The sequence below is a fragment of the Procambarus clarkii genome, chromosome 17 (genome assembly GCF_040958095.1).
Source record: "Procambarus clarkii isolate CNS0578487 chromosome 17, FALCON_Pclarkii_2.0, whole genome shotgun sequence".
Classification (NCBI taxonomy): Eukaryota; Metazoa; Arthropoda; class Malacostraca; order Decapoda; family Cambaridae; genus Procambarus; species Procambarus clarkii.
The window spans coordinates 20,575,704-20,591,218 of record NC_091166.1 but is presented as its reverse complement, the minus strand read 5'-3'; the positions used below and the strand labels follow the sequence as shown (position 1 = coordinate 20,591,218).

At 39.5% G+C, this 15,515-nt stretch overlaps 1 protein-coding gene across 2 annotated transcripts in view; it reads left to right on the top strand.

The window, feature by feature from the left end:
- The window catches only part of LOC123748525 (methyltransferase-like protein 27), a 377,853-nt gene that overhangs the window by 88,531 nt on the left and 273,807 nt on the right, over positions 1-15,515 (top strand). For both annotated transcript variants that reach the window (XM_069326220.1, XM_069326221.1), the window contains one exon: positions 5,090-5,212. In XM_069326220.1, the coding sequence (XP_069182321.1) occupies positions 5,090-5,212 (123 nt within the window). The remainder of the gene's footprint in view (positions 1-5,089; positions 5,213-15,515) is intronic.

Here is a 15,515-nt window from a genome sequence, read left to right as displayed (position 1 = left end):
CCATCCCCTCACTTCCACCTTTGTGACAGGTTTGTCTGGTCACAGTCAGGATCAAATGCACGAAACTGATGTATATTTGCCATTTTTACTGTATAAATGTAAACTTATCACTTTAATGTTCCTCAGAATACTAAACACTTACTGCACTGTGTGTGTGTGTGTGTGTGTGTGTGTGCGTGTGTGTGTTTGTTAAGAATTCACTGTAATTACTTTAATTTTGCAAAGCACACAAGCATTTTAATGCAAAAGTTCACATCAGGGCACAAATACAACAGCAACTGACCTCTTATCTAGCCTAGTGTACATGTGATGTTGTACCAACTCACAGCTGTACAGCAGTTGACACAGCGATGTTTTTTGATAAGTTTTCAGCACAGTCAACACAGAAGACAGTTCACAGGATAAACAGGTTTATCCCGGCCCAAAAGGAAAAATCAGAGAAGCAAAAGAAGAATCCGTGGTTTAATAGGGCATGTATAGAAGCAAAGACGCTGAACAAAAAGGCGTGGAGAAATTTCCGAAATAACAGAACACCAAAAAGCAGAGAGAGAGAGAGATACCAGAGAACCAGGAATGAGTATGTCAGTGTGAGAAGTGAAGCTCACACAACTAACACAACACCTGTACCCCCTATTAGACTATTTTACAGGAACTTCTTTTCCACAGCTCATAAAACGGAGGAAAGGATCCTGAAAGATATTGTCAGTAGAAACGTTATCCCTACAGACAAAAATCAGAAGATACAACTGACGATTTTCTATAAAACCAAAAAATCGGCCAGCCTACTCATGAGAAACTCTCCAGACACAAAGCAGAACGTTTTAAAAGAGACCAACGTCGTCTATGCCTTCAAATGCCCACTTGGGGACTGTAAGCTACAAAACACCCAGTATATATGCAAGACAACAACATCTCTTTCTAGGCGTTTAACGATGCATAAGCAACTGGACTCCATTAAGGAACATATAGCCTCTTCCCACAACCAAACCATCACCAGAGAAATCTTAGCAAACAACACAGAAATCATCGATAGATACAGCGATAGCAGGCGGCTCGACGTCTGCGAGGCACTACACATCAAGAAGTCAACACCAGCAATCAACAGCCAAAAAATGCACAACTATATTCTACCCACTTCAAGACTCCGCTCAAATATAGAAGCATCAAGAAATATGGGCCAATAAAAATAGACCTTCTGCAGTTACCTACTTTTAATACCTGTTTGTATTTCATTGTTTCGTGTTCTGTCTTGTGTTAAAAGTTTATTTTCACCTCATCCAAAACTATTGTAACATGTCTCTTCACCCAAATGTAGGTATAAGAACTCGAAAGATGTTTAAGCTCTATTCAGTTAAAGTTGTGTGTGTTTGTGTAAACTAAAGTCTTTGAAAATGTAATAAGTTTTACGAAACGCGCTCAAGTATCGCGTCAGACTAGAAATAAAAATGAATTTTGGAGAATTGATCTTTGAATTACCATCAACAGTGAAAAGAAATGTAAGAAAGATCGAGAAAAATAATCGTGTTAGAATTATTAATCTTTCTTTTTCGGTCATATTTAATAATATATATATATATATATATATATGCGAACAAGCCTGAATGGTCCCCAGGACAATATGCAACTGAAAACTCACACCCCAGAAGTGACTCGAACCCATACTCACAGGAGCAAACGCAACTGGTATGTACAAGACGCCTTAATCCACTTGACCATCACGCAACCCGTTCTCGCAAATTTAATAAGTCAATATTGACTTATTAAATATGTGCATAGGTGACATACTTAACATAATAGATACCCTTAAAATGATTCATAGAAAACACCGACCTTACCTAACCTTGTTAGTATCTTAAGATAAGCATCTTATAGCTTCGTAATTACAATTATTACCTAACCTATAATAGGTATAGGTTAAGTAATAATTGTAATTACGAAGCAATAAGATGCTTATCTTAAGATACTAACAAGGTTAGGTAAGGTCGGTGTTTTCTATGAATCTTTTTAAGGGTATCTATTATGTTTAGTATATCACCTATGCACGTAGTTAATAAGTCAATATTGACTTTACGAATTTGCGAGAACGGGTTGCATCACGACCGGACATAATGAGGTGATAGCCGAGGCTATTTGAACCACCCCACCGCCGGCACTCGGATAGTAATCTTGGGCATAGCATTTTACCAAATCACCTCATTCTTTGGGGCACACGTGAGGAACACAAATGCGAACAAGCCTGAATGGTCCCCAGGACAATATGCAACTGAAAACTCACACCCCAGAAGTGACTCGAACCCATACTCCCAGGAGCAAACGCAACTGGTATGTACAAGACGCCTTAATCCACTTGACCATCATGACCGGACATAATGAGGTGATAGCCGAGGCTATTTGAACCACCCCACCGCCGGCACTCGGATAGTAATCTTGGGCATAGCATTTTACCAAATCACCTCATTCTTTGGGGCACACGTGAGGAACACAAATGCGAACAAGCCTGAATGGTCCCCAGGACAATATGCAACTGAAAACTCACACCCCAGAAGTGACTCGAACCCATACTCCCAGGAGCAAACGCAACTGGTATGTACAAGACGCCTTAATCCACTTGACCATCACGACCGGACATAATGAGGTGATAGCCGAGGCTATTTGAACCACCCCACCGCCGGCACTCGGATAGTAATCTTGGGCATAGCATTTTACCAAATCACCTCATTCTTTGGGGCACACGTGAGGAACACAAATGCGAACAAGCCTGAATGGTCCCCAGGACAATATTCAGAACTCTGGGGTGTGAGTTTTCAGTTGCATATTGTCCTGGGGACCATTCAGGCTTGTTCGCATTTGTGTTCCTCACGTGTGCCCCAAAGAATGAGGTGATTTGGTAAAATGCTATGCCCAAGATTACTATCCGAGTGCCGGCGGTGGGGTGGTTCAAATAGCCTCGGCTATCACCTCATTATGTCCGGTCGTGATGGTCAAGTGGATTAAGGCGTCTTGTACATACCAGTTGCGTTTGCTCCTGGGAGTATGGATTCGAGTCACTTCTGGGGTGTGAGTTTTCTGTTGCATATTGTCCTGGGGACCATTCAGGCTTGTTCGCATTTTTGTTCCTCACGTGTGCCCCAAAGAATGAGGTGATTTGGTAAAATGCTATGCCCAAGATTACTATCCGAGTGCCGGCGGTGGGGTGGTTCAAATAGCCTCGGCTATCACCTCATTATGTCCGGTCGTGATGGTCAAGTGGATTAAGGCGTCTTGTACATACCAGTTGCGTTTGCTCCTGGGAGTATGGGTTCGAGTCACTTCTGGGGTGTGAGTTTTCAGTTGCATATTGTCCTGGGGACCATTCAGGCTTGTTCGCATTTGTGTTCCTCACGTGTGCCCCAAAGAATGAGGTGATTTGGTAAAATGCTATGCCCAAGATTACTATCCGAGTGCCGGCGTTGGGGTGGTTCAAATAGCCTCGGCTATCACCTCATTATGTCCGGTCGTGATGGTCAAGTGGATTAAGGCGTCTTGTACATACCAGTTGCGTTTGCTCCTGGGAGTATGGGTTCGAGTCACTTCTGGGGTGTGAGTTTTCAGTTATATATATATATATATATATATATATATATATATATATATATATATATATATATATGACAATGTCAGACCACGGGGGAAAATGAAACAGGAATTTCCTTAAGTACTTTCGTATATTAAATGCATCTTCAGAAGGAATGAATATTTAATATACGAAAGTACTTAAGGAAATTCCTGTTTCATTTTCCCCCGTGGTCTGACATTGTCACATTCTTAATCACGTGTTTATTTTCGTGATATACACACACACACACACACACACACATATATATATATATATATATATATATATATATATATATATATATATATATATATATATATTATATACATTAGTATATAATTATATTATACACATATTCAATATACATACCTATTGAAATACATATTTCTCTAGCCAAAACATGTTTTAACTTGTCACATAAAGCCCATAAAACGAGTTGGGACAACACTGCCCAATCGTTTCCGAAAATGAATTCTCGCTATGTCCCCTTTTACCCTACTAAGTCACGGGCTCCCTGACAGTTGTTCTGTGAATGCGAAGTGAAGTTGACACAGCCTGATTTGTCTCTGAGAACAACAGTTCACTCATGAATTTAAGTCATGCTGTTCAGTTGAAACTAGTATAGTAATTAAGGTTTCATTTGTGTTATTATACTGTGGAGTGTTAGTTTAGCCACTCATATGGTGATTATTTTTGTTACCTGACTTTGGCCCCCTAATGAATGGACCGGACACGTATTGTATATTTAGTATTTGTATGAGTTTGAATTAATTGTATGGTGTGTATGTAAAATATTAATGAGAGAGTTGGGTTACTCTTTAAATTATCCTTTTCTGCAGTTTTCTGGTGCCATTAAGCAGGGATAACTCAACTATTCTCGAGCATCTTTTACGTCACTTAAAATATATAACCATCCTGGAGATGTATATAACTAGCCTGGAGGAGATGTATATAACCATCCTGGAGGAGATGTATATAACCATCCTGGAGGTGATGTATATAACCATCCTGGAGGAGATGTATATAACCATCCTGGAGGAGATGTATATAACCATGCTGGAGGAGATGTATATAACCATCCTGGAGGAGATGTATATAACCATCCTGGAGGAGATGTATATAACCATCTTGGAGGAGATGTATATAACCATCCTGGAGGAGATGTATACAACCATCCTGGAGGAGATGTATATAACCATCCTGGAGGAGATGTATATAACCATGCTGGAGGAGATGTATATAACCATCCTGGAGGAGATGTATATAACCATCTTGGAGGAGATGTATATAACCATCCTGGAGGAGATGTATACAACCATCCTGGAGGAGATGTATATAACCATCCTGGAGGAGATGTATATAACCATCCTGGAGGAGATGTATATAACCATCCTGTAAGAGATATTTTGTGCAATTTAATTTTTTGGTGTTTTTTTGATCTGATGTGACGTCATATTTGAAAAATGATGACGTTGGGTTTGTTTGATTCATCAGATGAGCAGCACGAGCGAGATGGAGGAGATTACTGGTAAGGTTCTGGCAGAGTTCCGTCAACCCGGCCAGGATCCCCATCAACTCATCGCTAAATACGATGAATGGTGTAAGATCTACGACAAGGTAATTGTAGTTTACATTTTTGTTCATTAGACTATTATTGTTAGTAACTTGCACGTTGTCAAGGACCCATAACATCATACACGTTGTCAAGGACCCATAACATCATACACGTTGTCAAGGACCCATAACATCATACACGTTGTCTAGGACCCATAACATCATACACGTTGTCAAGGACCCATAACATCATACACGTTGTCAAGGACCCATAACATCATACACGTTGTCAAGGACCCATAACATCATACACGTTGTCTAGGACCCATAACATCATACACGTTGTCTAGGACCCATAACATCATACACGTTGTCAAGGACCCATAACATCATACACGTTGTCAAGGACCCATAACATCATACACGTTGTCTAGGACCCATAACATCATACACGTTGTCTAGGTCCCATAACATCATACACGTTGTCTAGGACCCATAACATCATACACGTTGTCAAGGACCCATAACATCATACACGTTGTCAAGGACCCATAACATCATACACGTTGTCTAGGACCCATAACATCATACACGTTGTCTGGGACCCATAACATCATACACGTTGTCTAGGACACATAACATCATACACGTTGTCTAGGACCAATAACATCATGCACGTTGACCAGACCACACACTAGAAATTGAAGGGACGACGACGTTTCGGTCCGTCCTGGACCATTCTCAAGTCGATTGTCACAATCGACTTGAGAATGGTCCAGGACGGACCGAAACGTCGTCGTCCCTTCAATTTCTAGTGTGTGGTCTGGTCAACATACTTCAGCCACGTTATTGTGACTCATCGCCTGCATCATACACGTTGTCTAGGACACATAACATCATACACGTTGTCTAGGACCCATAACATCATACACGTTGTCTAGGACCCATAACATCATACACGTTGTCAAGGACCCATAACATCATACACGTTGTCTAGGACCCATAACATCATACACGTTGTCTGGGACCCATAACATCATACACGTTGTCTAGGACACATAACATCATACACGTTGTCTAGGACCCATAACATCATACACGTTGTCTAGGACCCATAACATCATACACGTTGTCTGGGACCCATAACATCATACACGTTGTCTAGGACACATAACATCATACACGTTGTCTAGGACACATAACATCATACACGTTGTCTAGGACACATAACTTTATACACGTTGTCTAGGACCCATAACATAATACATGAACATGATAAATCTCACATTGATTTGAACAAACTTATAAATAGTTCACTGACTTCATTTTGTCATCAGTTTACCTTTTGACATTATAGTTTTAAGTGTAAACTTCGCAGAACAATTCTATAACAGTTTACACTTATGTCGTATGTAACGTGTTTGCTTGTATTACAAGCTGCTGTAGCTGGGAGAGTATTGTATACATGCTGCTGTAGCTGGGAGAGGATTGAATACATGCTGCTGTAGCTGGGAGAGTATTGTATACATGCTGCTGTAGCTGGGAGAGTATTGTATACATGCTGCTGTAGCTGGGTGTTGGGTATCTGGGGCTTTGACTCAAATATAGAATTATTTAATTATGATGATTAATATAAATAGAAGGACCACCCACTTTTGAGAAAAGAGGGAAAACAAATAAAAGTGATTATAAGATTGACACTTTAGAACCATGCCTATGTATGGTAACTTATTTTTTTGTGGGGGATATATACAAGAGTTGTTACATTCTTGTACAGCCACTAGTACGTGTAGTATTTAACAATCACTTAAAGAAAATGAATGGACTGCATTTTTAATTGATTAAAGTTAAAAGTTTCAAATATCAACATTGGAGGGGGGGGTTATTTCTAGAAGTTCATATATATCTAGGAACCAGTGTGGTTCGTCACTAGTTCATTAAAGGGTTAGTAAAATGGCAAACTCTGAACAAGAATGTAGATTTAAAATAACCATGATATATTAAATAATCAATATATTGTAAGATTATTAAATCCTAAGAAAAAATAAATGCAGACTCATTGAGTACTGAGCAGTAAATTATTGCGTTACATTATTCCTCATGACCATCCTACATATAAATATATATATAGAAATTAATAATAGCCTTATTCAAAATTTATACGAAACATTATTTGTCTTAGCTGTAAGACGACTTCATTAAGTCCGTTTCGTTACTCGTCTTCGTGATCACAAGGTCCCAATAAGGAAGAAACACTAGTGATGAACATCGTAGGTGAAAGAAGAAACTTGGGACATCCTCGTCTACATGCTGCAATCAGGGAAATTTGAGTAGCATTTGATTGGGCTATGAATTATACCAATATTCATTGAGATTGGAATAAAAGGTGAGCATCAACTAACATTGGGTTATTAATCTTCACGTAACATAACAACAGGCTACCCACAAATACACAATCTTGAATGATGCATCAAACTAGATAAGTATACTTAACGTGAGCGTGTGAGAACACTAAGGTCTGCCGATATAGCGTCTGCCAGTCCCTGATGTTCACTGCTGTGTACGTGTGATTACGGGCTGGGACTATAATACGCGTAATTAAACAGTTGAGTACTGTAGACCATGTGGTGGTATTAAATAGCTGCCGTCTGTGGAGGCACGTGTGCACCCCGCAACCCATTGTGTTTGAATCACGCCTCCTTCCTCCCACCACACTCGGTCTCGCATGCGCAGAGACGCTCATAGCGATCTCGGACGTAAACCATTTCGGTTTATTATTCATTATTTGGGGATCGGAAGGAGTACAATCTAAACTATAATCACCAATAAAAATTGGACAATAATACTCCAGCTCGTAAGGCAATTAATCAAATTAACATTGCACAAATTGAACGAGAAGGGTTGACGTGTTTTTACTTTACGTCACAGTAATATTTTACTGGAATAATTAATTTAGTTAAATACCCGAGCTCAGTACGCATAAGCATGCAAAATGGTTATTTTCTTCATAAAGAACAATAATTTTAAAAAAGAAAGAGTAATTAACTGAACTATATATGTTATGTTGAAGGCTGAAGAGAAACAATCTTCGTCCACATGGTTTTATTCTCAACCAATAACAACAACAACAAAACAATTATCAGGTACATGAAATATTATTAACAAGATCATAAACAAAAGAGCATCTGCTCAAAACATGCTACCTCCAACATCTGTAGTACTCAATCCCAACATTCCTCGCCTTTTAAATAAACTCTACCCCTACAGGTTAAGTCTATCAGGCGGTCGTATGACTCTTCCTGATTTTCTCAACAGAGAGTCCTGACCTGTTACTTCTGGGAAATATTCTTCTGAATTACTCTCTGTAGAGTCCATAGGGTTAACTGTATCGCCATTACCCTCTGCTGCCCCTTGCTCTGCCTCCCGGTCTCCTGCAGGTGCTGCTATCCCTTCATTATAAGAATGGGTATCACTAGTTCACCCCACCCCCCCGACCTGAAGGGTCTTCAAAATTCCCTGTGAACCTTGGCATGAGCTGATCTGCATGCCTTTTCCAATTAATGTTCCCTAAACTCTGAACTTGCACTGAAATTCCTGCGGTCCAGGACTTCCCTAATTTTTCCTTCAACCCAAGGCATCCTCATTCCAAAATTCCTTGCATATACGGCATCTCCCTCGTTAAACAACAATTCCTCTCCCTAAGCTAACTGACAGGCCAAGCTAGTTACCGATTTCTCTCTATAGGAATCTGTCTTTACTGCTTCCATGTGCACTTTAAAGTGCCTATTAAACAGTAATTCAGAAGGAGATTTACCAGTAGTAGAATGAACAGTTTTCCTTTGATTATATAAAAATCTACAAAGCCTAGTATTAATAGTACCTTCCGTAAACCGTTTTAACCCTTCTTTCAAGGATCTCTCTCTGCTAGACCATTTGAAGAAGGATTATAGGGGGGCAGGTGTTACATGTTTAATACCCTTTTTTTCGAAAAAATCCTCAATTTCCACAGAAACAAAATAAGGAGCATTGTCTGAGACAACCATGTCTGGTAATCCAAAATTACAAAATGTTTTCCTTAGTAATTCACAAGTAATAGATGATGTGGTGGAATTACACACATGAACACCCAGATATTTTGTGTATGAATCCACCACCACTAGGTAATATTTGTTATCCAAAGGTCCCACATAACCTATATGAAGTCTAGACCAGGGTTTTCCAGTGCATGGCCAAGAAAGTACTGGGGTCTGTGGTTTCTGATAATTCTTAAAGCAAATATGATAATTTTTTGTTACCTCAGCAATATCCTGGTCTATTTTTGGCCACCAAACCCAACTTCTAGCTTCTGCTTTCATAGCATTTATGCCATTATGGCCTACATGCAGCTGCTCCAAAATCTTGCATCTTAGTTCCCCAGGCACCACCACTCTATTCCTATACAAGAGTACATCCTGGTGAATACTAAGGTCAGCCTTCACTGCAGCATACTCTGACAATAATAAATTATCATTCCAATCATATTTGACATATTTCATCAACAGATTTAATTTGGGATCTCTGCCTTCCTAATAGACTGGAATGAAATATCCTCAAAAGACATAGATTCCACCAGGTTAACATACTCCACTGGAATACTGGAATTTAATTCTTCTGTCACAGGCAATCTACTTAATGCATCAGCTACTACATTATCCTTGTCTGGCTTAAACTCTAAATCATACTCAAACTGCGAGAGTAGTAATGCCCATCTTTGAATTCTAGCATTGGCATTAACTGGAATCTGCTTACCTCTGCCGAACAAGCCTAGCAGGGGTTTATGGTCTGTTCTAGCAAGAAATTTCCTCCCCAGCCGAAAATACCTGTTTTTTTACACCATATACCAAAGCTAAGGCTTCTTTATCTAACTGAGAATAATTCTGTTCCGCAGGAGATAATTTCTTGCTAGCAAAATATACTACTTTATCCTGACCATCTACTTCCTGTAATAATACACAACCCACTCCTACTGAGGAAGCATCTACCTCCAGTTTTAACGGGAGTCTACCAGTAAAATTAGTGAGCAATGGAGAATTGATCAATTCCAGCTTAATATTCCTGAAGGCATTTTCCACCCTTGCTGCCCACTTAAATCTGGCCCCTTTTTTCAACAATTCATACAAGGGTGCTAATTTTGTTGAAAAGTTGTTTACGAACTTACAAAAATATGTAACCATCCCAACAAAAGACTGTACTTCCCCAACTGATGTTGGGGCTGGGGCATCTACTATTGTCTCTACATTTTTGTGAGAAGGAGTAAAGCCCTTACCTGAAATATGGTACCCCAGGTATTCAATGGCCTTGGTCTTCAATGTTGTTTTACCCTTATTAATCTTCACATTGTGCTTTTGCAAAAGATTCCATATTTGTTCTAATCTAGAATCATGCACTTCCTCATTCTCCCCACATACAATAATGTCATCTAAAAAACTAGGGTCAATGTTTATTAACAACTGGGACATAAATCTCTGAAAAATTGCTAGAGACGAAGAGAGTCCAAAAGTAAGTCTTTTATTCTTAAATAACCCCTTGTGGGTATTAATCACTTACAATTTCTGGCTCTCCTCCTCTAAAGGAATTTGCAAGTAAACATCTTTCAGGTCAATCTTAGAAAAAATTGCCCCCCTTGCAGACTACTGACAATAACTCATTTATCTTAGGTAAAGGGTACTTCTCACAGTATATGCTCTTGTTCAGTTCCTTGATGTCTGCACAGAATCTCAAGGATTTCCGATCTGCCTTCAACACTGGTACAATTGGGGCTGCCCATTCACTATGTGTAATTGGCTCTAAGATGCCTTCTGCCCCATGCTTTTCCAGGGCTGATTCTACCAATTGCTTGTGATGAAGCGGCACTGTTCTTGCCTTGAAAAATTTAGGTGAAGCCCCATTTTTCAGGTGAATATTTGCCACCATGCTATTAATTGGCTTATCTGCCTTCACTGAATATTTATCTAACATTTGTTCGGCACTTTTAATTGTTTTAACTATCGACAATTCATCTAGGCGCGCCAAGAAAATTCCCACTTTTTCCATGAGATCCTTACCACATAGGCTAGAATTATGTGAATCCACTACATAAAAATCTTGGACAATTTCTTTTCCATTATAACCTACTTTTGCCGACACCTTGCCATAGACCTTAATTGATACATTATCATATGCACTTAATGAGTTTTACCTAGTTTTACATTCAATGACAAGGTATCTATCTGCCCAATCTGTAGACAATGTTGGCACTGCTGCACCAGTGCCCAGTTCCAAGGGAACTAACTTCCTATTAATTACAAAATTCACTACTTGTGACTTCACTGAACATACCTTTTCTTTCACCGAGTATAGTCTGCTTTCCTCACCTGCAGCTTCTTCAGACGGGTTACCTTCCTCTACTGCCTTGACCACAGTACTCTCTACCTCGTCTTCCTGCATTCCCTGGTCGTCTTCTCTCCCAGGCCTTGCTGTTCCTGTTCAGATATTCTCTACACACTCTCTGCAAGTGTCTCACCTTGTTACAAAAGTTGCAAATATAGGCAATAAACTTGCACTTGCTACCTATGTGATTGTATCCACAGTATTTACATCTGGTCTGGCCCTTTACGACCATAATTTCCTGAGTAGAAGTCTTACTTCCAAAAGCCCTTTCCAGGTTCAATATCTTCTCGAGCACTGTCCATGATGTCATCGATTGTAGATCCAAGTTTTCTGCCACCAGGTTAGGGAAATAATTTTTCTTTTCCACTGCCATGAACAACTGGTCCCTAACCCTGCCGTCCAACTGTGCTCCGAAGATGCAGTGGTTAGCCAAAACCTTCAATTCTGCGTATAAATCCTGAACGGATTCCTGCTACTTTCTCGTCCTCTTCTGGAAATCCATCAAACTCCTGTGATATAAAGGTTTCACTACATAATGACGTTTAAGCAGGGCAATCAGGTCTACATAGGTCTTCGTGAGGGGTAGCTCAGGTGCACACAAATTTCCGAGGACACAATAAACTTCAGAACGCAGTGAAACTAAGAGTACCGCTTTCTTTTTGACGTCCTCCTTAATCTCCCGGTACTGAAAGTTTGCTTCCAGAAGGCTGAGCCACAGGTCCAACAAGATCTTGGCAGTGTTTAACGGCTCCATTGAAATGAGCGGCGTAGCCATGGCCACGGTGGTAGCACACTCAACTTTTGTATGCGAAGCGTCCACTCGTCCACACGACGTACCCTGCTCTCACTTGATCCTCACACCACGTCTCGTACCCAGGCTCTCTGCCCGAGATGTTTAATCCTCGTCGCAACTGTTATGGTTGAAGGCGGAAGAGGAACAAACTTCGTCCACATGGTTTTATTCTCAACCAATAACAACAACAAAAAAACAATTATCAGTTACATGAAATATTATTAACAAGATCATAAACAAAAGAGCATCTGCTCCAAACATGCTACCTCCAACATCTGTAGTACTCAATCCCAATACTATATTTCTCCAACATGTGTGGGGAGATTTCATGTTTTAGCCTGTCGTCGACGCTCTTCGTCATAATGACTGGGAATTTTCTGGCTAAATTATGTCTTACTATGTAAACGCTAACGCTGTTAATTCTACGTGTTAGTTTTATTAGTAATTACTTTGGGTTAATACAATAATGATGTTTTAGTGTTGTAAACTTTCCAACATTACTCTGGGGGAGGAATTCTCGAGTCGCAGTGCAATGTTGAGTACTGACGTACCCATTCCGAAGTTATATTATGGATTAGTACGTTAGTACGTTAGTAACGGATATCCCGAATCTGTCAGAGACAGATAAGACTCTAATTCTTCTTAGGCAACTTATATTAAATGTTGATACATGAAATTATTAAGCTATCTGTAATCAAGACCTCTCTAAAGTTTACAGTACACTCAAAAAATTCAGCTACGTAATTGCTGAATTGTAGGCAAACTCAGAAAATGTTCTCAAGAACTGATAACATTAATGTATAAATTGTAGTCTACATTATTATACAGAAATTAAAGTATCATTCACTGGGTTATTCAAGGTCAAGGAGACTTCGATACTACAGCAAGGTAACTGTCTAGGGTCGCTGTGACTTGTAACTATTGAGTTACTAGACAATAACATCACTGAGCATCATGATCATCCCAAACTCAAATGAGGAAATTTGATATAATGTGCACTGCCGTGCAGTAGTCATTCTGACTAATGGTATAACTAAGTTGCTAACTAGCTAAAAAATTATAATATTAGAGAACTGAAAAGGTTATTCATTAAAATCAAGGAAGATTCTGAGTCGACAGTGAGATGAGTAGCCTAGTCATTCTGACTTACGAACTAATTGAATTGCAGCTCATAGGCTTATTACTGGAAACTCATTAATACATCCTCAACTTTAAATGAGAAATTGAATTTATTAAATCAGTCTCTATAAGTAGTCAACTGTATTCAATTGTTAGTACAGACTAGGCTGGTACTCAGTTGACACTAACTAAAGTCCCTAATAGCTACCTAAATAGATGGTTTAAATTTCTAACCTACCTAAGTAGAGGACTAAGCTAATTATGATAACTCACTAATTCTTAGTAGAGCTAGTCTAGCTAAATTGTAAGCAATAATAATTGCAAGGTCAACAGAGTGAGCTATATTGAGCTCGTTAACAGGGTGAGCTATATTGAGCTCATTAACAGAGTGAGCTATATTGAGCTCGTTAACAGGGTGAGCTATAGTGAGATTGTTAACATGGTGAGCTATACTGAACTCGTTAACAGTGTGCAACCCGTCCTCGACTCAAGTCCATTACATCCAGCGGTCGACCCCACAGACGCATTCATAAATTTTAATATGCTGTTCATTCAAAACGGGAATTTTCTCAAGTATAAATTAATATTATAATATATTAGCATATTGTGCATATATAGGCATAGGTTAGGTTAGGTGTTTAGGTTCTGTTGGCGATTATTTGTATTTGTAGTACGTGGGTGAAGCATTTATAGCGTTGTGATTCGAACAAAATTCGTCAGTGAAACACTTGTTCCGGATATGTTCGAACGTCAGCAGTTGTGAGTCGTGTGTAAACCGCTTTTCATTCATAAACAGGGGGTTTGGCGGGTGCATGGAATCACTTTTGGATCTTTATTTGGAGGACGGGCTGTAGAGTGCAACCCGTCCTCGACTCAAGTCCATTACATTCAGCGGTCAACCCCACAGACACATTCATTAATTTTAACATACTGTTCACTCAAAACGGGAATTTTCTCAAGTATAAATTAATATTATAATATATTAGCATATTGTGTATATATAGGCATAGGATAGGTTAGGTTAGGTGTTTAGGTTCTGTTGGCGATTATTTGTATTTGTTGTACGTGGGTGAAGCATTTATAGCGTTGTGAATCGAGCAAAATTCGTCAGTGAAGCACTTGTTCCGGATATGTTCGAACGTCAGCAGTTGTGAGTCGTGTGTAAACCGCTTTTCATTCATAAACAGGGGGTTTGGCGGGTGCATGGAATCACTTTTGGATCTTTATTTGGAGGACGGGCTGTAGAGTGCAACCCGTCCTCGACTCAAGTCCATTACATTCAGCGGTCAACCCCACAGACACATTCATTAATTTTAACATACTGTTCACTCAAAACGGGAATTTTCTCAAGTATAAATTAATATTATAATATATTAGCATATTGTGTATATATAGGCATAGGATAGGTTAGGTTAGGTGTTTAGGTTCTGTTGGCGATTATTTGTATTTGTTGTACGTGGGTGAAGCATTTATAGCGTTGTGAATCGAGCAAAATTCGTCAGTGAAGCACTTGTTCCGGATATGTTCGAACGTCAGCAGTTGTGAGTCGTGTGTAAACCGCTTTTCATTCATAAACAGGGGGTTTGGCGGGTGCATGGAATCACTTTTGGATCTTTGTTTGGAGGACGGGCTGCAGAGTGAGCTACATTGAGCTCGAATTAACGAGGTGGAGCATTGTAGCGTTCGATTATCATGGCGAGCAATATTGAGCTCGAATTCGCATGGGAGAACCATATAGTGCTCAATTATTACATTATTTCACAGGTGAGCTGTAAGGTCAGCTCGCGTTATTAGTGCAAGATCCTTCTTGAAGAATAGCTAAGCACGGAATCTAGGCAGATGATTCTCTGGTGAGCAATGCTTGAATTAGCGCGGGGAGCATTGTAGCGTTCAACTATCATGGCGAGCAGTGTTCGTATTAGCATGGGAAACATTAAAACGCTCAATTGTTACGCTAACTCAGGGTTGAGCTATATTGAGCTCATTAAGCATGTTAGGTAACAATGCTTATGGTTTAATGGTAATGCATTAAGCGATGAAAAACCT